Source organism: Leptidea sinapis, chromosome 7 (assembly GCF_905404315.1).
Source record: "Leptidea sinapis chromosome 7, ilLepSina1.1, whole genome shotgun sequence".
Taxonomy (NCBI): Eukaryota; Metazoa; Arthropoda; class Insecta; order Lepidoptera; family Pieridae; genus Leptidea; species Leptidea sinapis.
This window is the reverse complement of record NC_066271.1, coordinates 15,146,765-15,169,779: the sequence shown is the minus strand read 5'-3', so window position 1 is coordinate 15,169,779 and position 23,015 is coordinate 15,146,765. Positions and strand designations below refer to the sequence as shown.

Below are 23,015 nucleotides of genomic sequence, written 5' to 3'. Positions count from 1 at the left end.
TATGCTCGAGACCTACCGTGTTGATTAAAACCAATCGGCTAAAAGCAGCCCGCAGATGAGTCCACAAGGCGACTGAGTGTGGTTAGAAGTTTCTAAACGCGCGGTATTGGAATGCCAGACATCAACGTGATGCGGGTAAAATTTCGCATTTTGACGTGAACACTCCTCATGATATGCTATAGAAGATGCAGAGAGACTCCACATTCTACGCAAAGCCAAAAAATCAAGCCGATCGAAGATGACTTGATAGTTGATTGTCGATTATTCAATAATTTCCAATTTATAAGCGATTTGATTCACAGCCTTGCCAGACTGATGATCAAAATGAAATAAAATGCCTTCAAGTTATTGTTTTTCATTTCAAGACAGATAAGCTGAGACATTCTTGCTCCTTTTAGGGCAAAGCGTTTCGCGTTGCTTAGAAAAGTCAAGCCAGTGCTATAAGGCTCAACTTATTGCTACTTCTCTAGCTTTGAGTTTGGTAAAAGTGTTCGGTGTCAGTTGTGGCAACTAGTCTTTGGCTTGTACAGTGGTACTTAATACTAATACATATTCTTTGTCGGAGTTAAACAGCTGATTTTAGCTCATAGAATTTAAAATTACCTACTTGTAGAACATAAATTCCGAATCAGTTTCAATTTATAATTATTTATATCGATTTAGCACATTTTTTTGTGAAAAGTGACACATAATCTACATAAATAGTAGTATGATTGTTAAGTGAATAATATGATATTTAATTTAAATGAAACTGCTGCAAGTCTTGACAGATATATTTAAGGTTATGTTGTTCAAGTTTTAAATAATTCAGTGTATTATTAAGATCTATCAGAACATTTTTTTTTAAATATTTTAGAGATCATTCATTATGGAGCCAGGAGAAAAATGTAAAAGCATAATTGAAGGACTAGCCGAAATAAGAGTAAAATCAAACAAAGTGTTCTATAATCCTGTACAAGAATTTAATAGAGATTTAAGTATAGCTGTTCTCAGCACTTATGTTAAAGAATATAAGGAGCAGAAAATTGGAAAGACAAAACACTTGAAAGATTGTGAACTTCATGATGTTAGTATATTAGCTTATATACACTATACCTTTATCAACAACATTGAAGTGAAGTCTTTTATAATTTATTCACTATACTTAATATGTTAAAATTAGGAAATAACCCTTTGTTTCTTACCATTGGGAAGCTCCTTTGCATAATATAATACTGGGATGATGGTACCATAGAGGTGATTTTATCTGCCTTGAAGCAGTGGTTTGCAAGCATTGTGTGTTTCAGTTTCAAGGATGCCATAACTAGTGAAATTACTGGGCTAATGAGATTTAATATCTTATATATTGTCTCAAACTAGCTACTCATAATTTTGGATTTTTCAAGAATCCTGATTGCACTGCATTGTAATGAACAGGTTGTATCACAAACCATCAGATGAATGTCTGAAAATGTCATTTTCTGAAAAAATTATCCAATAGATATTTTTAAACCCATTGTATTATAAAGCCATCCATAAAACAGCATCTTCCTAGGCTTAACTTAAAATTTAAGTATTGTTTATATGAAATTATTTGAATCTTTCACATAATAAATTTATCTAATATTAGTTCTTTATAACTCCTGCTAGTTGATTATATTATAGCCCATCTCATCAATATATCCCACTGTTGTAGTATCAATTATCACTTTGTAGTTTATAATAACTAGCTGACCCGGCAAATGTTGTATTGCCATATAAATTGTATTGATGTTTTCCTTGCTAGTTGATAAGAGATGGCGCTAGTTGTATTCATTAGCAACAATCACACTTCTTTTATATTTAGTATAATTCACACTATAGTTTTATAAATTATGGCCTATTTGTTATTCTGGTATGTAAGCTATATTATTGTAAAGTTTCATCAAAATCTATTCAGTAGATTTTGCGTTAAAGAAGTTCAAACATACATCCAGACATACAAACTTTCACATTTATAATATTAGTAGGATTAAGTAATCTGGTTCCTTAACACATTTTTGGACAATACAGCTTGTCTTAGTGGGGTCCAATGTAATTATTTGCAACTGTATATTAAAATTGTTAATTGAACTGTATCTAAATAATGATAAATCTTACTTCTAATAAGGAAATGACTACATTCGCACACTGGGCGACGTGTCGTTGAACCAATGCCTTCTCTCAGGAATAGGCGTCACCCTGTGAGTGACTACTAAATTCGACCTTACTCGTGGGAATAAAAACTAATATGAACGAAAACAAAACTACCTCACCCAAAACCAATCAAAAAACCCTCACTCAACAAGTATTCCATTCCGGACTATTTAATAGAACACACTCAGCTTCTCTTAGCGATATGTCTAAATCTGTCAACCAATCAGAACTACAATCAAGAGACACACTGGATATGACTGATAACCCATGCACCCAGCAAGCACCTCCACCCTGGCAGCGGGTGCCAGGTACTAACAAGCGTAAAAGAACAAGCGATTCACCACCAAACAGCACTCCCGTGCCAGTATCAAATAGGTTTTCTCCTCTAGCCTTAAATGAGAAGAACTCCACACCGAACCTAAAAACGAATAAGCTTTCGCCTATCGTTCTATATGGAATAGAAGACGTAAATGAATTGTCTAAACTTATAGAATCAGTATGTGATGCCAAACTATTTAAAATAAGGATAGCAAACAAAAATTTTATGCGAGATTTGTAGATTGCCCGGAAACCTATAAGGATGTGATATCGGCAATAAGGGCCAAAGGTTTGATAGGTCACACGTTTACGCCAAAAGAAAAGAAGACATATCGCATAGTAATAAAGAAACTTCATTATACCACACCTCATAGTGAAATAATCGATGCGATAGAAGCTACTGGTAATAAAGTCCGTGGAGAAATAATTAACGCCCGATATGGTCCAGACAAAACTCCATCTTTTACATTTTTCGTCAATTTGGAACCAAATAATAACAACAAAGCAGTGAAAAATATAGAGTATATCCACCACCAGCGAGTAATAATAGAAGTCCCTCGAAAAGCGAAAACAATTGTTCAATGCCAGCGCTGCCAGCAATATGGTCACTCCAAAAATAACTGCATGCGGCCCTATAGATGCGTTAAATGTGGGGAAGGACACAAGACCGCTGATTGTCCAAAGAAAGATCGCAAATCTCCAGCAAAGTGTGCTTTGTGCACATGCGACCATCCTGCAAACTATAAAGGCTGTCAGGTTTATTTGGAAATCACGTCCAGAAAGGCAAACCAAAACAGAAGACACCCTGCTCGACCTTCTATAAACGACATGAAATTAACTAAACCAACTGAACCACAAGATCACCCCAACAAACCCTCGCTAGCACCTAATCCCACCCAACTCCTTGACAAGCGAAGCTACTTTGATATTACAGCAAATAGAGGCAGCCCTAACACTGACTGTGAAACTGAACCCAACCCTCAACAAAGTCGGATTGAACAAATCTTAATAAAACAATCCGAAAAGATAGACCAACTCATTCAACACATAGGTACTCTCTTAAACCTATTGACGTCCGTTGTCTCTAAACTACATTCCTAATCCCCTTACGTATAGCAACGTGGAACATCAATGGGCTGTCATCGAACATACTTGAACTTGAAGAAGTAATTAAAAATAATAATCTTGACATAGTTCTTATCTCCGAGTCATATTCCTCAAAAAATTGTCTCTACCGAATGAAGGATTTCAACATCTACTTTACGCCTCATCCTGACATAGGCAAAGCTCATGCGGGCACCGCAATAGTGATAAGATCAAACCTTAAACATACCGTGCTGGACTCATACTCTACCCAACATATTCAGGCTACTACCATAAGACTTGATGACCGAGCAGGTCCGATTACATTGTCCGCCGTTTACTTTATTTTATTTTTTATTTTATTTATTTTTTACTGCTTACCTAAGCATAAAATAACCTATCAAATGTTTCAAGACTACTTTTCTCACCTTGGAACCAAATTCATATCAGGAGGGGACTGGAACGCTAAGCATACATATTGGGGTTCTCGCATGACTCTTCCTAGAGGCCGAGCGCTTAAAAGCTGCTTTGATAGTCTCCACCTCACTCCAATATCCTCGGGAGAACCGACGAGCTGGCCAACAGATATTAACAAGACTCCAGATTTGTTGGACTTCTTTGTAACCAAGGGGATCAGCCATCTTTACTCCACTGTAGAATCGAGCCTTGACGGTTCATCTGATCATACGCCGGTAATCCTCACCTTAAGTACTTCAGTCATTCATGCCGAGCCATCTGACTCCTTATCTAGTGGAAAAACTGACTGGCATGGCTTTCGTAATTTCTTGGACGAATATATCCAGTTAAATGTTCCTATGAAAACTCCGGAGGATATTGACAATGCTTGCTTGTACCTCACAAACCTGATCCAAGTATCGGCGTGGAAAAACTCACCAGTCTCCACTCGCCTTCCAAAGATGCCACTACAATCAGCAGATATTAAAGAAAGCCTTAGAGAGAAACGAAGACTACGAAGAATCTGGCATCAATCTCGCCATCCTGCAGATAAAACCGCCTTTAACCGAGCAGCACAACATCTAAAGAAGCTATTGCAAGATCAGGCAAATTCTTCATTCCGAAATACTCTCGAAAGATTGTCACCTCAGGGAAAGGGCGAAACGTCGCTTTGGAAAGCTGCTAAATCCTTTGCAAAGCCGTAAGAACATCACGCTCCCCTCAAACAATCAAACTCATGGGCTCGAACGGACGCTGAGAAAGCAGAAGTATTTGCCAATTATCTTGAAAATGTATTCAAGGTGAATGATGGTGGCGATGAATCTGAGATTGATAAAGTACTTGGACAAGATCTCCAGCTATGGCTGCCTCTCCGACCCACATCTCCAAAGGAAATCGCGTATGAGATTAGACGACTGAATTCCAACAAGGCACCTGGATTTGATTTAATTACTCCCACAGTTCTTAAAAATCTTCCCAGAAAATGCATAACATTTCTTGCCTCACTCTTTAATGCGTGAATGAGTGAGACCTACATATTTTCCCATAATCTGGAAAGTATCGGAAATTATTATGATTCACAAAGCTGGAAAACCTCCTCATGAAGCTTCATCATTCCGACCAATAAGTTTAACTCCAGTGATATCAAAATTATGGGAAAAAATAGTTTTAGTCCGCTTGAATGAACTCATGGTAAACTGCAACATCATTCCAAAGCACCAGTTCGGGTTTCGGAAACAGCACTCGACAATTGAGCAGATGCATCGGGTTCATCACGAGATGCTGCGACGCTGCTTTGAAATGAAACTTATCTGCTCTGCGGCATTTTTAGACGTTCACCAAGCATTTGACAGAGTCTGGCACAAAGGGCTATTGTGCAAAGTTAAAGACAAACTCCCACACTCTCTCTACCTCATCATCAAGTCCTACCTGGAAGACAGGCTTTTCCAAGTGAAACAGAGAGATGCCAGATCTAAGCTACGAAAAATTGAAGCCGGCGTTCCACAGGGTTCAGTACTTGGTCCCGTAATGTATAGCATATTTACTTCAGACTTACCGGTATCTGAAGACGTCACCGTAGCAACATATGCCGATGATGTAGCCTACCTTGCAAGCGATGAAGACCCAGCACAGGCTAGTAATAAGCTCCAACAACTTTTAGACGAGACCCATGCATGGATGAATAAATGGCGCATTCGGGCAAGGGCTCAAAAATCGAACCACATCACCTTCTCGTTAAGAAGGGGAAATTGCCCTCCTGTCAAACTTGGCTCTGATGTTCTACCAGATTCTGAGAAAGTGAAATACCTAGGCTTTAACTTAGACAGAAGATTCACCTGGATTTCTCACATAAAGAAGAAACGGGATGAAATTAATCATAGGTTCCGAAACCTTCACTGGCTCATGGGTAGAAACTCTGTCCTGTCTACTGACAATAAGCTTCTAATCTACAATGCTGTATTGAAGCCCATCTGGACCTACGGAATCCCACTGTGGGGCTCTGCCAGCAAAAGCAACATCATGCTCATCCAACGTGTGCAAAACAACATCCTGCGTAACATCACAAGTGCCCCATGGTTTTCCAGAAATGACGAGATCCATAAATATCTTGGCGTTCCCAGTGTTCAGTCGGAAATTGATAAATTCAAAAGGAAATACGCTGATCGCCTCTCGGTTCACCCAAATACTCTGGCTAATGATCTCCTAATCCGTCCCAGAGCGATGAAAAGGCTGAAAAGGAAGGCAGATGAGACACTGGTCTCTTCGTCTAAACGTCATACTCACCCAACTCATCCGCTTATAGTCTTGTGACTGATCGCAGATCCGACTTAGATAAAAAAAAAATACCATGGGAACTGTCAAGTATTTGTAAACAAGTTATAGTTTTAAATAAAATACTTGTAAAGCGCGTGTAATTGTAACGGTTTTACATTAGATGTTTGCGTAAAAGTTACATTTTTATTTTAGTTAACCCGACGTTTAAAGACCTTTCCAGATCTCGTTTTCAGAGGGAGCTGACCGTTACAATTACATGCATTTTAATCCTTTAAAAGTGTTTTATTTAAATGTGTAACATTCACGTTAATCAAAGAAAATACTGAGTTATAGTCTGGTATTATTCAATAATATATTTTCTAATCATAAGCTAACTTATATCTATTGATTCTCTTCTAGTCTTATGTAGTTGGCCTGATATATAAAATATAATACATAAAGATTTTTAGGTACCATTTACTATATTGGAGGCATTGTCTGCGACAGGATTACGGAGTATAAGATATGCAAAAGAAATTCCCAACATTACAAAAGTAATTGCCAATGACTTATCAGCACAGGCAGTGGATACTATCAAAGAGAATATCACATATAATAGTGTTGGTAATCTGGTAGATGCAAGCCATGATGATGCTTGGTAAGTTTCAAAACATGATGGTTTCCAGGTTAACTTTGAGTGTGTATTAATTTAAAATCTACTTGTAATTAGTAAGAAGTAACTGAGTAATTTTTGGGATCAAGGCTTCTTTGTGTGGTATAAAATGTACTGTAGAATCCGTCTGTGATCAGTTTCCACTCTAGAGGCTTCTTTTTGCATACATCCAGTGTATCATCTTCACCCTTCTTGAAAGGGAAGAGTAGTAGTTGTTTTAGTCTTGTTGATGTTTTCAGTTCAGCAAATCCATTTCTGTAAACAGTTGAGAATTTTATTTCATTTTTAGCATTTCTGTTTCACCTGTGCTAGTAGGCAAATGCACTATCAGTAAGCAAAATTAGTTTAGAATAGATCTGTTTCACCCATCATATATATTATACTATACTACTATCTTAGTTTTGCTCTATTTCATCAATCAGTTTAAAAAATATTATTTATTTAGGTATGGGTATCCTACCTAGTGAGTTGATTCTGTTTTGAGGTGCCTCCGGTCATCGGTATCATAAAAGTGGCAGTCAAAATGCAAAAACCTCCAAGAGAAAGAGTGGGAAGATGATATAATGTTGAGACCATTACTACAGCTATTTCCTGTTGGAGTTTCAATGCAAATCATCGTCATCATCATTTGGAAGACATCCACTGCTGGACAAAGGCCTCCCCAAAGACCTTCATGACAATTGGCCCTGAGCTGCGGTGCTCCAATGTATACTGGTGATCTTGTGGGGTGTTTGGTGTCGCACCAAAGTAGCACCACCCCATCTCCTCCCGTGGGTGTTGTAAGAGGCGACTAAGGGATACAAGGAACGGAGGATAGGTAGCAGCATCTTTCGAAAAGAGCACCCCCATCTGCTAATTGCCAACCCACCCCCAAGCGTGGCGATTATGGCAAAACCTCCCAAAACTAATACAAATGCTGCAGATGAATTCTTGCTCACAGGTCATTCTTACGGTTTACACAATTCCCACCAAGTTCTTACATCCTTACATCCTTCCATACTTCGATTTTTAGATTTGCACTACATGTACTACATTGCACATAACTAAACTTTACACTCTTGTTGATCTTAAATGTAATGACAATTTACAAGAGTTGTTAATATATTTATCGACTAAGAGATAATATTATTATAAAAACTATATTTCCCACAGCATGTTGATGTATAAACACAAAAATCCCAGAATGAGATTTGCCGCAATTGACCTTGATCCATATGGATGTCCATCAATATTTCTTGATGCAGCTGTCCAAAGTGTTCAAGACTATGGAATATTGTGTGTAACAGCCACAGATATGGCTGTTTTGGCAGGGAACTCACCTGAAACTTGCTATGTGAAATATGGAGCTGTTAGCCTGAAGACAAAGTGTTGTCATGAAATGGTTTGTATATTTCTATATTTCAATTTGTAAGAACTCAAAATTGAATACGAAACTAACTTCTTTTCTCTAATAACAAATGTTTTTGATTTAAAAATTCATTGTGATTCTTGTAATAGATTGTAGTGGATATATAATAACTGCAAATATATTCAATTAATCGTAAAATGTATTTCAGGCGCTAAGAATTCTCCTACAAAGTATAGAACACCATGCAAACAGATACAGTCGGTACATTGAACCACTACTGAGCATTTCAGCTGACTTCTACATACGGGTTTTTGTAAGAGTAAACACTGGGGCCCAACAATGTAAGAAAACAACAAGGTGAGCTTAAACATTTAGTCAAATATAATTTTGATTTATGTATTCAGAGTAAATTAGTATTCTCTTAGTATCACCACTTAACCATATGCTCCATTTGTCATATCACCACACTTTGATTACACTTCCCTCACCTTGTAACCGAATAGTGGGTCATCTGGAAGACAAAGCCAAAATGGCTTCTAAGAACGGCATGGCGATACTTCAATTTGGCCCACATTCTAGCGCTCTACAAAGCGCAAATCCGACCACACGTGAAGTGAACGATTCGACTGTGTGCAACTCAGAGCTGCTCAAAATTAACGAGAATCCAGTGGTCTGTTCGAGTTAAGGGTTTTATTTAGTAGAGTATTCCGAAAAGCTGTTTGACATAATTCCTGCCGTCGAATTTCACCTTCACATGACACGTCATAAATTAGGATATAATCCTCATCATCTAGAAGTCTGGCGTTTCTCCACAGAACGGTTTTCAAGGAACTTTCTTTCACGTGCAACAAAGCTATAGAAATTTCTTATGCGTTATTTCCAGGGCGATACGACATGGGTACCTTCAAAAAAGCGCGTTCACCTCTTTAAGAGCTCTATGATTCCTCTGGTCTTGCAAGATAATGTAATGATCACTTAACATCAGGTGCTGTATGCTTTTATATTGAAGAGGAGAAAACGTTTGCCTGCGATTTAACTACTATTAACAATAGTAAATAAATAAATATAAATAAAAAGTTCATAATGCACGATAAGGTCCAATAGTATACTAAAATTCCTCTGGTTAACCAAGAAATCGCAGTAACACGATCAAAATATATATCTCGCTTAGAAGTCCACCCCAACAAGCTTGCACATGTGCTCCTTGTCTCTGTTCGCCCAAAACGAGCCAAATAATTAGCGCTTTTGAGCTGAACGAATATGTTTCAGCATCCTAGCAGCATAAATGAGTTCTTCTCGCTAGAAAAGGATCTCTACACGACTGCGTCCTTTCCATGCGCCTGCTTATAAGTCAAAGTCAAAAGTTAAAAATTTCGTGAGTCTTTATTAAATTATTTATTAATACAGTCTTACTCACGTTTTTGTCGATGTCGGTACCGACTAGTTTCGGACCATTATGAAGTCCTTCATCAGGGTGAGTATGGTGGGTTCGCGATAACGTCCCACCTCTTACTAGTCGGTACCGACACCGACAAAAACGTGAGTAAAGCCGTAGTAATAAATAAGCATCAACAATTATTAATATAATACAAAAAATCATTGTGAAAATTAAAAAACACCATAGATTTTCAAGTGGTGATTTCCCGGGATCGAGAAGTCTGATTTCTGTAGCTATTTTACTAGGTGATGTTGGTTATATAGGTCAGACTGGAGGGGCAGTGATTGAAGATTCACTTTGACAATACGCACTCTCTGAATTTGGTCTTTAGCTCTTTTGCTGCTTTTTTCAGTCTTCGTTTAACTTGTGAATTGGGATTAGTGCCAAATTCTCCCGAGTCTTCTCTAAATATAGGCTTTTCTGCTTAATATCGGGTGGATTATTTTGGGTCGTGTTCTTCCCTATTAAACCGGTGGATGTATCTAGGTTGCCAATCTTGAAACGCCAACTCGAAGTTCCTTCCCTGATCACTGTGCAGTTCTAAGGATACTCCAAAACGGCACACTACCTTTTGGACCAGATTCTTAGCTACAGTTACTACGCCTCTTGATTCGGCGTAGCAAACACTTGGGCCCATTTGTTGAATCTTGAACCATGACAATTAATCGGTTCCAGTCCTCTGTTAGGAGAAATGGCCTAGCTACATCTATTGCTATTCTTACCAAAGTAAGCCCCTATGTTGTACATTTGAAGTTTTTTTTAAATCTCGTTCGAGTTCTTTTACTAAAGCGCACTTTGAACATTTTCTGCACCATTCTTCATTGTCTTCATGGCAGCGTAAGGTAAAGACATTCTGGAACCTTTACAAAAGTCCTCAGTCCTTATAACCTTCACCGCCTCCCTGGGTTCATACTTTAAGCAGTTTTGTGGTTTTCAGCTTTTGGATATACGACTAGTCCCTCCACAATCCTGTGATGCTTGTACTGTGGGAGCTTGAAAACTTTCATCCACTGCCCGCCCCGTATCCCCAGTTCATTGAGCTGTAAAAGCTCAGACCCTCAGGAGCGTCAACCTGTGTAGCTGTCGCCATTAATTTCTGCTATCTCTGAGACAGTTGATCCTAAAATGGCCTCATCAGCAATATAACAATATCTGAGTTGTAATGTTGTTGGTAAAGAAAGTGTTAGTATGATCCATAGTAATATAGGTTGGCGTTGTTAATATTTTTTCTTACGATATGGACTATGGAACCATATCTGCTAAGTTTACGAAGCCTGGGTAACTTTTAAATATAACATGATGAGATTCTAACTTATACGCTCGTTTGCGGTAATCTGATTCATGGGTCAAAGACGCAAGGGTTAAAGAGCAATTTTGCAACATATCTATTTGTACAGTTATTTCGATCATCCTGGATAGACGGTAATAAATGAATGTTTGCAGCAAGTTATCTATGGTGTACCAGTGTGTGGGATGCGACACCATAACCTTGCAGCCGTTGGGTGCCACAAAGCCGAACCCCAGCGAACGGAACCCCGGTCAGCTCAAGTTCTGCTTGCCTGCAGCGCCCTCTGTCGGCGAGCTGTGCTTACACTGCAACCAAAGGCATCGGGTGAGGGTTATCAAAGATTAACTAAATTCGGCCTAGTTTTACTGTGCATCATTCTGATGAGTTGTTTTCATTTATTATTGATACTCGAGTCCAGGTGTCCATAGTGATCCGCCGGTAAAGCATGCTTGACCATGTCTTGCGACATGATTATTTTTTGTCAGTATGGGATTTGAAATACGGTTTCTTGGTATGGCTTCATCTTGAAAATATTGTGTAAAATTTTTACATAAATTTTGGAATATAAAAATTACTTGCAAAATTAATTGGTTGGAACGTCCGCGGATTATATTGGTTTAATGGAAAGAAAAAAACAGCTTCAAGTCTGGTCTCATAGCTCAGATGCTTTTCCTCGATTATCAACAAAATAAACAAAATTATGGCAACTTTTGAATGCGCCAACTTGTGGCAGCAGATTGCATAATTTGAATTGTATTAATAAATTTATCGTGACCGAAGAGAATATATTAACAGATATAATATTTAAGCATTACATAAATATCAACCGAAACTCGAAATTCAAAAATGTTTCTGAAAATAATTGACAGCTAGGCGGTCCAATATGGACGGCGCCGATACACAACATGCCATTCGTAACCAGAGTGTTGGAGTACGTGACAGAGAACCCGCATCTCTTTGGCACGGCTAAGCGGATAGCGGGCGTATTATCTATGGTGCGCGAGGAGCTTCCCGATGTACCACTATACCACATACTGGACAAACTCTTTGGCAGAGTACATATACAGACTATGCCTATTTTGATTATGAGGTTTGTAAAAACTATAGATGTGCCCAGTAGAGAGTATAAAGTAAGCCAATCACATTTGCCATTCGCTTTCCGTAAAGGAACATTAAGAATTATGTGTGAGTTAAAATTAAACTTATCATTGATACAATTATATTTGATTTTTCCATAGCTTTCTAATTTTACTTTAAATAAAACAAATATTAGGTTTTATTGATAGCTTAAATATATTACAGGTCGGCAATTTTGAACGCGGGGTATCGCGTGTCATTCTCGCACGCATCTAAACTGTCGATCAAGACAGATGCGCCCGCCAGATTGGTGTGGGACATTATACGCACCTGGGAGAAACAATTCCCGGCCAGTGCCAATAAGTAAGTATGCTACGTCGGTAACACTGAAAATGTTTAGAACTGGCCAGTGAGAAACATTGCTAATGAAAACTTTTTGAATTTCAATTTTAGAACTCTTTGGTAACCTAATATAGTATATTGCATTCATTTGTCATTTGTTTTTGTGAATTGGCGGCAAAAAATGAAGCTAACGCGAGAAAATTTTAGGTCAATGATTTATTATGACTTTCGTAGTGGGCTTACTCAACAACAAAGCTATGATAGGCTGCGATTAGCATTTCTTAATGAAGCCCCATCTCGTGCGACTATTTCCAATTGGTTTAACGAGTTGCGTAGTAGCGTTGACGTAGCTCTTTCAATTTTTTTTTACAGTATCGGAAAGTAGAGATCTTGACAAACAGAAAAGAGACAAATTCTTGACGGGTGAATTTTCTATTGAAAATAAGGGTTCTTCTTCGATATTTGAGTCAAAATAAGGTGAAAAAATAAATATTTAAATTCTAATAAATTACCGTGTATTTGGGACATTAAAAGGTAATTTTTTACCAAATTTCGTGAAAAAAAAAATTAGTTTTGAAAAAGATAAAAACAAAAAAACCTAAAACTTGGTTTTTTGAATTTTTCACATAAATTTGGACGTTATTTCAAAAAATTGTAAGAACAAAAGTTGCAGATCTTTTTATTACCTACAACTTTGCCATTAGACTTTTTTTCCATAGGACTTGCAGTTTTGCCGGAAATCCAGATAAACCGTTTCTAACCATTAATCACCCCCCCCCCCCCCTTTCCACTTCCCGACCTCAGATCGCCCGTAATTTATTTTTTAATAAAAATAGGATATGATATCACTTATTGAAAGTTAAAAACTACCACCCATTCGAAAAAGTATGTCTAGAAAGAAGTAGGATCTGAGAAGAACGGGCGCCAGAAACTCGGCGGGCTTCTTTTTTCTCATAAAAAATATGGTTTACGTAATATCATACACTAAATCTTATTATTATACCTTATAATATTGACACGGGAGTGGGTCAGGGATTGGAAATAATACTCCGCTTATATGAACGAGTCTTTATTTGCGTTCACTTTTTCTGAACTTGCACTTCGCCGGTCTGCCGCTGTTCCTCTTGTGGGCGGCGGTACCTCGCGTCACACCGCACCGAACACTAAGTCTCTTCTATCTTCTTCTTCTTGGAACACTTCCACTTTTCACTACTTCTTCTTCTTTACTCTTTCGAGTCAGAACTAGAACTGCCGTAGGCCACGCTTAGTACGGCTTATATACCCCCGGATCCGTTCTATTTTCAAAATGATTCTCCCATTCCATCTTTAAATTTAAATTGTACTAGAAAATTCTTTTAACTATTTTTATCCTGCTTACAATTCTTGCTTAAATTTCTGCTTAAATTTCCTTTAACTTTACAAAACCCAAAAAATCCATACACTGGTAGGTATATCGAACCCGGGTCTACAGCGTCTAAAGTAAACACTTTTCCGCTGAGCTACGAGTATTGCTGACGGAGCTGTTGAAATTAACAATGTCTTGAAGTTTGACAACTCTCGTCATATACTTCGAAGGGTTGCTACGCAACAATATGTAATATAGAAGATAAGAGCTAGGGGCCGTTTTCCTAAATAGTGGTGGGATCAAAATTCTGAAAACCTGAAAATCTTCGTAAGCGCCGCACACTACCACAATTAGTGCTAGAGTCGAAAAATTGAACTGACATCGTGAGCATATGCAATTCGAAAATTATAATTCACATTAGTTAGCAAGTAACAACTTGAAGATGTAGGTTTATTAGTAAAGAATTTGTTGACTAAGGCACGTCTTACAGAGTCTTACGCTTGAACAGAAGAGATCTAGATTATTCTCACTATTTGACAGATTGTTGAAGCTATTGCTTGCTCGCCAAGTAAAAGTATTTATTTTATAGTTTAGGTTAGGTTAGTTTGTTTGTTTAAGTCTTAGTATTATATCAATAATCTTCTTCTATATCTATATTGTGTATATAATGAAAATGGTCTTTGTTTGAGACTCTTTCACGCCTATACCACTGATGGTATCGACCAGGGGCGTGCATTCCATATATGCCAAAAGGCATAGCCTACCTACCAAGCAAGCAATTTAGATTCTAAATAATATACCTACACTAGATTCCAAGTTTATTCAGATAAATTTAGTTCTTTTATTCTATAATCAAACTTCTATTGATCACCCAACCAGTAAGTTTTTCGCTACACGTTCCGATAATAGAGTAGGCAGTTCCGATAATGCTTACTCAAGCCTAGTAGAATACGTTCAATTTCTATAGCAAAATTTATTTGTCAAGGTTATACGACCACAGCAATAAATACTTTATATCAGGGGGCGTGAATTATTAAGCTGATTACATTAGTTATTTGTTTTGTGTTGAATTGTTTATTGTTAATTATATTAAGTCTTTGTATTGGGAAAAAAAGAAGTTGCTGTGTGTTTTGTCTTTAAAATTGGTAACAAGAAAGAAATAAAATACAATGGAGAAATTCCATTGTCGCGATTGTGGCGAAAATATGATTTGTTTAGAGAAATTAGGTACCTACGTATCCTTTTGCACAATTTTCGTTCCTAGATAAAATAAAAATTGTTTCTCTTAATGGACCAATACCAAACATTAGTAACTCAACAAAAAGGTAAAACTATGAGATATTCCAATACCAAGTATTACGACAAATACACTTGGCTAGCTGGATGCCGCCATTCCAATTTATTGTTCTACTTGACCTGCTGTTTATTTTCTACAACGAAGACCGAGTGACTTGAATAATTTGACAAATCTTGCTAAATACACGATCATTCTGACAGAAAGGGAGAAAAATGTTGGTAAGAGAACTTATATTTATCTTTATTACAGGAACTGAATTTTTAAATATTGATCGCTACTACGACTAGTTAGGCTTACAGTGCCTACCGCGCTGGAAAACCAATGCACGCCCATGGTATCGACATGAATTATTATTATTTGGTTGAGTTCATGTGACAGGTTTCGTCGTGCTCGCTACAGGAGACGGGGATTTCTGGGCCAAAATGTAATAAGTTGAGATATGGTTTAAAAAAATTGTCATATTTTTCTATTTCAAAATATAGAAAATTACCCTGATTCACAGTCTAGAAAACGAGAAATCTTAAAGTTAAGATTTCATCATCTTAAAATTCACGATTAAAATGGGATATCGATTACTATAATTGATTAATGTGAATGAGTTAATACAATTCAATCCAAAACCACTTGCACCATCAATCATCTGATTGATTCAATAAAAGTACATAAAAAAGTACATTATAATTAAGATAACATAATGTCTTTAGTTAAAAAAAATATCAACTTAATATTACATACAAAGAAATCGATTGAAGAAAAAGTCGATTCTGAATCTCATTCTGTATTTTTTTTCTGTGCTGACACTGACAGTTACAGAATTGTCTAGAATGTCAATTGTCAATCACTCGATTGTTGTATCGTTAGTGCGTACCTGCGCGATTTCTTATTTGAGTGTTTCCCGTTGTTTTATTGATATTTTCCTTCTTTCTATTTAACTTCTGATATTGATAAACTTGTACGATCATTATCGTACAACAAAAAAACAATCGCATTTCGAAAATCAGCTGTTTTAATATAGATTGTTGCCCATATACTGCATAACCTCAGTTTTCAAAACCTAATATAAACCTAATATAATAAATAATTCTGCTTTCAGATTGCCAAAAATCCTCAAATTCTCAGTGATGCTTTATAAATTTCTAAGCTATTTATTAACACAAGTTTCATCCTTTTACATCTTGGCCCAATAATGTATGAAAGGGTATCCGTCTCCTTTCATTATTGGCGGTGGTGTCGTGGCCTCCCCACGATTTCTTCTCAAAAGTATAGTCGAAGGAGGCGATGGCTGGTCCACTCAATAACCTTTTTCTGTTTTTTTTTAGACTCATTTACTTAAATTTTGGAATCGTGATGTATGGGTATTTTTATTGCATCGCTTTAGAAAGATTAAAATTAAAATAATTTTTGACGAAGCTGTATATTTTGATTTAAAAAAGTGGCAATTAGTCTCATGGGACTTCTTCACATTAAAGATTAACCTTTTCCGAAGTGATTGTAAATGGTTAAATGTACAACTTATTACTTTAACGAGTGTCATTTCTTATCTAAATGATTATTAAAATGATATTGATTTGTTTTGAAACCGTGCTTACCCTTACGGGAGACTATGGTATGAAATATGTTGTTTCGTATGTAAGTTTTGTTTCAGAATTGAATCTGATCTCGTGGCGAGATACATACTGAGTCAAGAGATACAAAGCAAAGTGGATTTAAGTGAGCGAGAAGACGCGAACCCACAGAGTCGACGAAGCGGCGCGCTGCGGTTCCAGTTCAACCCGAGTAGGCACTGGGGTCCGGGCACAAGAGCCACCATCAAGTGAGGCCTAGTGTTTTTTAGTGGAAACTTTCGTTTACACGCAAGTTGATGCAGCCATTACCTACTTATGACCGATCGCGCTAATTCATACGACCGCGGCTAACCAACTACAAATGTGTGGTTTGTTAAATTAATATATTAGTTTTTATAATGTTATACGTACGGTACATGTGAATGCCTATTATTAGCTCGAATTACGTGTATTAATTGAAGTGAAACATCTTTAGAATCGTTGTGAACTCGATGAAACGAAAATGTGAGACGATATTTAGACTATCTGCTTTACTTAACATTTCAGAAGTTTCACTTCTACTGGTTGTGACGTGCACACACACACACACAAATTTTATTATTTATATGTAAGTTCACCTAGATGACGGCTTTTTTATAAATGTAAAAAAAAATATAATTGCATATTGAGCGATAGCAGAGCATCACTTAAATACCATCTGTCATAAAGTACCTATTAAAATTTGTTTTATTTTTTCAGTGATGGTGAAGAGAAAATGTCAAAAGCTAAACGTAATCAAAACAAGAATTCAAAGAAAAATACGGAGAAACGTGATCACTCGCCACAGAGCGGTGATGAGGCGCGCAAGAAACTACATAGCGATGATCATCCATAGATTAATGAATAAATTTGTAAAACGAATGGTGCCTTTTTTGAAATTAATTTTATTACATTTACCATGGGTTTTCCTGAGAACAAAATGTTTATATAATTTACTACGAAACGAGAGAAGAACAGGTAGATTCCTTACCAAATAAAAATAGAATTAATATAATTAAAAAAAAGTTAAAGGATCCAAGCTATAAGTGCTTGAAAAAAATAATTATACGGGTGTATTTAGTTATTCATTATATTTAAAGCATTTTTTTATGGAAAAGGAGGACAAACAAGCATATGGTAGAGAAATCACAGGACCGTCCATTAAGTAAGTAAGTAAGATCTTTATTTGTTGACTAGGGTAATACATTATAGGTGATTTAAATACATTTTAGCTCTCCAAGTCGTGCCCGTTATTGAGCATACAAATATTTGATATATAGATATTATAATCAAATCATAATAATTATCATAAAGTAAAACTGATTACATCATTAAATAAAGTTAAATTAAATTAATTGCATCATGAAGTTGAAAATACGAGCGACCATATCAATATTAAGAAAAATTATTAGAAATATCTTAGTTAAATTAAAAATTATTAAATAAAGTATTATTGTTAAATTTAATATTATTAAGGAATGTGAACCCCGTTTTTTTTTGAAGGTACCTATGTCATATCGTACCGCAAACACCGCACAAAGAAGTTCATTCCGCAGCTTTGTTGTACGTGGAAGAAAGTTCCTAGAAAATCGCACTGTGAAGGAACGCGACACATCCAGATTGTGCGGATGATATCCTAATTTGTGGCGTGTGGTGCGAAAGTGAAAATCCGCGGCAGGTTTCAGAAGAAACGGCTCTTCGGAACACACCCCGTGATGAATGCGGTAGAAGACACACAATGAAACGACGCGGACGTGTCTACGCAACGCATAATCATAATCTTCATTGAAATAATAATAATAGTATATTTACGGCACGGTTTATTAACCGTACGGCGGGCCAGCCGTATGCCGTACGTTGTTTCCAGTTAAACTCAAATTAACAGAATTGAAAATGATAAAATATTTCAATTTAAACTATTTCTTATTGACATTGGAGAGAAATTACCAAATAATATGGAAAATTTCGTAAAATTATATAATAATGAGTTTTTAGCACACTAGCTGATCACATACCGTCCGTATAATTTGTTGGTCAGACCTTGTTTGATGTCAAGAAAATTATTGATAATAACGCAGATAGACTTATACACCCGAGCAACACCTGGAAAAAGTTTCTCGGGGTGAAATAAACTCGCGTATGTTAAAAAATACTATAAATTATTTAAAAAATTTATATATTGCAAAGTCTATGCAATATATAAACTGACATAACCCTGATGTTAACATCAGGAACAATTATTATACTTATTATGCTTACTACTCGGCTAGGACGAGTTAGTAAGCCTTTTATGGGGCGATGTTATGCATTTACAACAAGATCGCAGAAAATGTTTAAAACAAAATATGTATTACGAAATTCAAAAGAATTCTAAAAAAACGGTAAAAGTTACTATAACATAAATGACTTTCATAATCATACCACAGATTGAGAATTTAGCGACCGCTCTCAGGTTATTTAATAATAAATTTTATTGCATCGAAATTTTATTAGAAAAAAACAAAAACACCACTGAATTTTATGAGCCCGTTCTTCCCAGGTCTGAGGCATTCATTTGCGAATGGATGGTTTTTAACATTCAATAAGTGATTTCATTCCCTTTTTGAATAAAAATATTTGAATTTGATGTCGCAAGCGTGTCAGTGTTTAACCCTCTCAAATATAACATTAAAAGGTGCTAGAGCGCTTGTTAAGTTGAATGTGAACGCTCGGCTGAATATTTGCAATAGTTTTGTAATAAACTAGTTCTGATCTTAATTATTATAGCGCTACACTGTGCTACTAGTGCTAATTCTAAGTAATATAGAGTACCTACTGGCTCTCAGTAATCACAGCAGTACGAATCTTCGTCGGAACTGACGCGACTTTCTTATTCTTTTCTTTGAAAAAATGTCGGGATTGACAGAATGAGCAGATGACCCACCTCATGTTAAGTAAAATAATTATCAACGTAAGTTAAGGCATCAACATGCACACAGTGGCAATATCATGATGTAAATTATATAATAATAATAATAATAATAATAATATATTTATTTGCAAAAAACATAGTATACAATGGTGTTTAAATTTAAATAAATAATAAGAGCTTACATGTTTTGCCAGCACTATTCCTAGCATGCAAATATTTAAACACAATGAATATAATCAGAATTTCATTTCCATAAAGTCCTTAATACTATAAAAATTATAATCATTTAGCCAACTATATAGCTTATTCTTGAATAATCTAGAATTTAAATTTTTTATGCTACTCGGTAACTTATTATAAATACGAACACAATTACATACACAACTTTTATTATATTTGGTAATTTTTGGAACATCATGAAGAACGAGTCTTTGTGGATCACGTCGTTTCCGCGGATTTAGATCATTAGCTGATTTAAACAATTCTTTATTTTTTTTTACAAACATACATATCTCGAAGATGTAAAGCGACGGCAAAGGTAACAATCCTAGTTTTTTAAATATGGGTTGACACGAGTGCTCAGGATGCATCCCGTACATTGCCCTAATACACTTTTTTTGAGCAATAAATGCTCTCTTGATATCTGTGCTGTGTCCCCATAATATAAGCCCGTAGCGCAGTACCGATTCTACATGTGCGTGATAAGTCATTATAGCAGTTTTTAAGCTTGTTACTCTTTTGACTTGCTTAAGCGCATATACGAACTTATTTATTCTCTTACATATATTATCTACTTGCTCTTTCCAATTGAAGTTCTCATCTATTATTACTCCTAGAAACTTTGTATGTGGTTCTTCTTTAATTGTCGTTATTTTTAGTTGTATATTGTATTTAGGATTATAACATTTATTGAAATTGATATATACGGATTTATTAAGATTTATTTTCAAATTATTTATATCAAGCCATTGTATTAATTTATTTATAGTGTTATTAATTTCAATCTCATGATTATTGATACAGTTATTATTTTTTTCAGACGCTACAACGATTGTGATATCATCAGCAAATAACACACATTGATGTTTGGTTATGTTAATAATATCATTTATATATAATAAGAATAGGATAGGGCCCAGCACACTTCCTTGTGGGACGCCACATTTATTGTGCTTGTATTCGGACAAGAAAGGGACCATATCTCCATTGTCATCTATCTTATTAATAACGACACATTGTTGCCTGTTGCTAAGATATGATGCTATCCACTGAAGTGTAGGACCCCTGATACCGATTAATTCAAGTTTATCTAGTAGCAGATTGTGGGAGACTATATCATGATAATGCCACTGGTTGCAGTTGATGCTCAACTTGAAGTAACAAATGACGAAACGGCTCATGAGCTGAGACGTTCAATTCACAAATTTGGTCATTTGTTACTTTCGTAAGTTTATCCAAGAAAACAAAACAACGCTTCTCTGTCTTCGTGTGATGGTCGGTGGCCCCTTGGCTCTTACGTGCGTTCAGTCGTAGCGCGTGACAGCCGTGATAAGATTGATTGCACAGTGCTTTAGTAGTTTTGTCATGTTTTAACATAACCCTACCAGGTGTACAAAAGTAAATAGTGACATGTCAAGACTATTGTAGGCCATAAGATTTAAAATGTAAGTTTTTTGATAACCTTGTAAGAGCCAAAAATATATATAGAATGTAGGTGAGATCTTTTTTTTGGACCTAGCCAGATTATAGCTTAAAAAGGAATTAGAATATTAGGAGCAATATGTAACTATTACTGTTGCAGTTAGGTACATACTTTATTTTTTGTATTCCCATCGAAGCGGTACCAAGACCACAAGATACGTGAAGATGGTTGGTTGAGCTGGAGCTATCAAATATTCAAAAAGGCTTGTTCTACTCGACAACCACGTTTCAGTTGGTCAAGGTCTATATAGTGGTAAAAAAATCTATACTTTCCGCCCGTTGCTCACACAGACTTCATCTCCTCTGATTTGGTCTGTATTTGACCATACCAAAACCAAAATCGAAAACACAACAAACAACTGGATGCAAAATAATCATGGTCAACCGATGACTCTCCTTTCCTGGTATTGTAACAGAATTATTTCCTGTTTCTGTCACTGATAGAAATGCTATTACTGGATTTCATTATACCAGTGTAGGTTAATTTAATAGGAATATAATAACCATTGTTGATTATGCACCATCATATTCTGTGCCGGATCGTTCTTTACTTGTTAAAAGCGAAATTTACCAAATAGCATGTTGATCACATTTGATGCAACGTCCTCCTACCAGGTTTGACTGGACACTTCAGGTGATGTCCTTCCATCATCGAGTAACCAGCGTATAGACAGAATGAGTTGGCAAATATAATATTAAGTCATAACAAATCTGTTTTATAATTACTGGATCCGTTCACTGTTGCCGCTGATTTTCTGTTATGATTTTTTTTTTATGATAATAAGGGACGAGACGAGCAGGACGTTCAGCTGATGGTAATTGATACGCCATGCCCATTACAATAAAGTGCCGCTCAGGATTCTCAAAAAACCCAAAAATTCTGAGCAGCACTACAATTGCACTCGTCACCTTAAGACATAAGATGTTAAGCCTCATTTGCACAGTAATTTCACTAGCTAAGGCGCCCTTCAGACCGAAACACAGTAATGCTTACACATTACTGCTTCACGGCAGAAATAGGCGCCGATGTGGTGCCCATGGTGTCAACTAACTAGAATAACAATTTATAACATAATCTGATCTAAGATATAACTGTGGGCTACAGATACCTAAAGATCTGAGACCTTTACCTCTAGGGAGTCCGAAGAATATTACAAGTACTTATTTAGTACCAAAAAGGTAATATGGTAGTATTAGTGGACACGCCCACATAAACCGCAATTGGAAAGGAATACACACAAAGAAATAAAGTTAAAAAAATCGTTTTACATCCCTATATACGGGAAAAGGCAAGATGATCGTGGTAGCCACTCATAGTCTCATTTGTTTACAAGCTATGCATAGAATGTATCGACTGATTAGAAAAAATGATTTAAAATAATAATTTTGGCACTGTTGCTGCTGCTGCTAAAGTTGTCATGTTCATTAATGGGTACCCCGTGTCCTAGTCGTCCCCCTTAACAAAGCGCGGACTACAACTAAATCTAGCCAACTACATCGTAACGAGGTGATTAAACATTCCTAAATCGAAAATAATTTAGAAAATAGTATAGTCGGGGCCTTACAATCTCACTAGATTCGATACGATAAATTGTTTTTTTTTTTACGTCTTTCCAAACTTCTATTACATCTTTCGATTTCTTATAGACTTCCTGCAGATTGAATAATTTTGAGCTTTTTACTCTTTGTACATTTTAACATGACTTTTGACAATACCTATTTGACATTTCCGTGTTTCCGTTTGACAG

The 23,015-nt window shown here is 36.2% G+C and overlaps 1 protein-coding gene across 3 annotated transcripts; it reads left to right on the top strand.

Moving 5' to 3' along the window:
• Positions 1–579: 579 nt before the first annotated feature.
• LOC126965289 (probable tRNA (guanine(26)-N(2))-dimethyltransferase) lies at positions 580–17,537 on the top strand. Of its 3 annotated transcripts, none has more exons than XM_050808804.1 (10): positions 580–781; positions 857–1,066; positions 6,735–6,922; positions 8,090–8,318; positions 8,494–8,642; positions 11,167–11,335; positions 11,881–12,101; positions 12,314–12,451; positions 16,718–16,885; positions 17,376–17,537. In XM_050808804.1, the coding sequence occupies exons 1-10, from the start codon at positions 746–748 to the stop codon at positions 17,509–17,511; spliced, it is 1,644 nt and encodes a 547-aa protein (XP_050664761.1). In that variant the 5' UTR covers positions 580–745; the 3' UTR covers positions 17,512–17,537. The 3 variants fall into 3 exon arrangements, with proteins under 3 accessions (XP_050664761.1, XP_050664763.1, XP_050664762.1); XM_050808806.1 differs by having other exon boundaries at positions 689–707; XM_050808805.1 differs by lacking the exon at positions 580–781 and having other exon boundaries at positions 792–1,066.
• The last annotated feature ends 5,478 nt before the right edge of the window (positions 17,538–23,015 follow it).

Coding starts and splice junctions, on each gene's coding strand:
- LOC126965289 (XM_050808804.1), top strand. CDS start 746: ATGAAACTGCTGCAAGTCTTGACAGATATATTTAAG. Junction 11,336..11,880: donor ACTGCAACCAAAGGCATCGG/GTGAGGGTTATC, acceptor AATAATTGACAG/CTAGGCGGTCCAATATGGAC. Junction 16,886..17,375: donor GGCACAAGAGCCACCATCAA/GTGAGGCCTAGT, acceptor TTATTTTTTCAG/TGATGGTGAAGAGAAAATGT.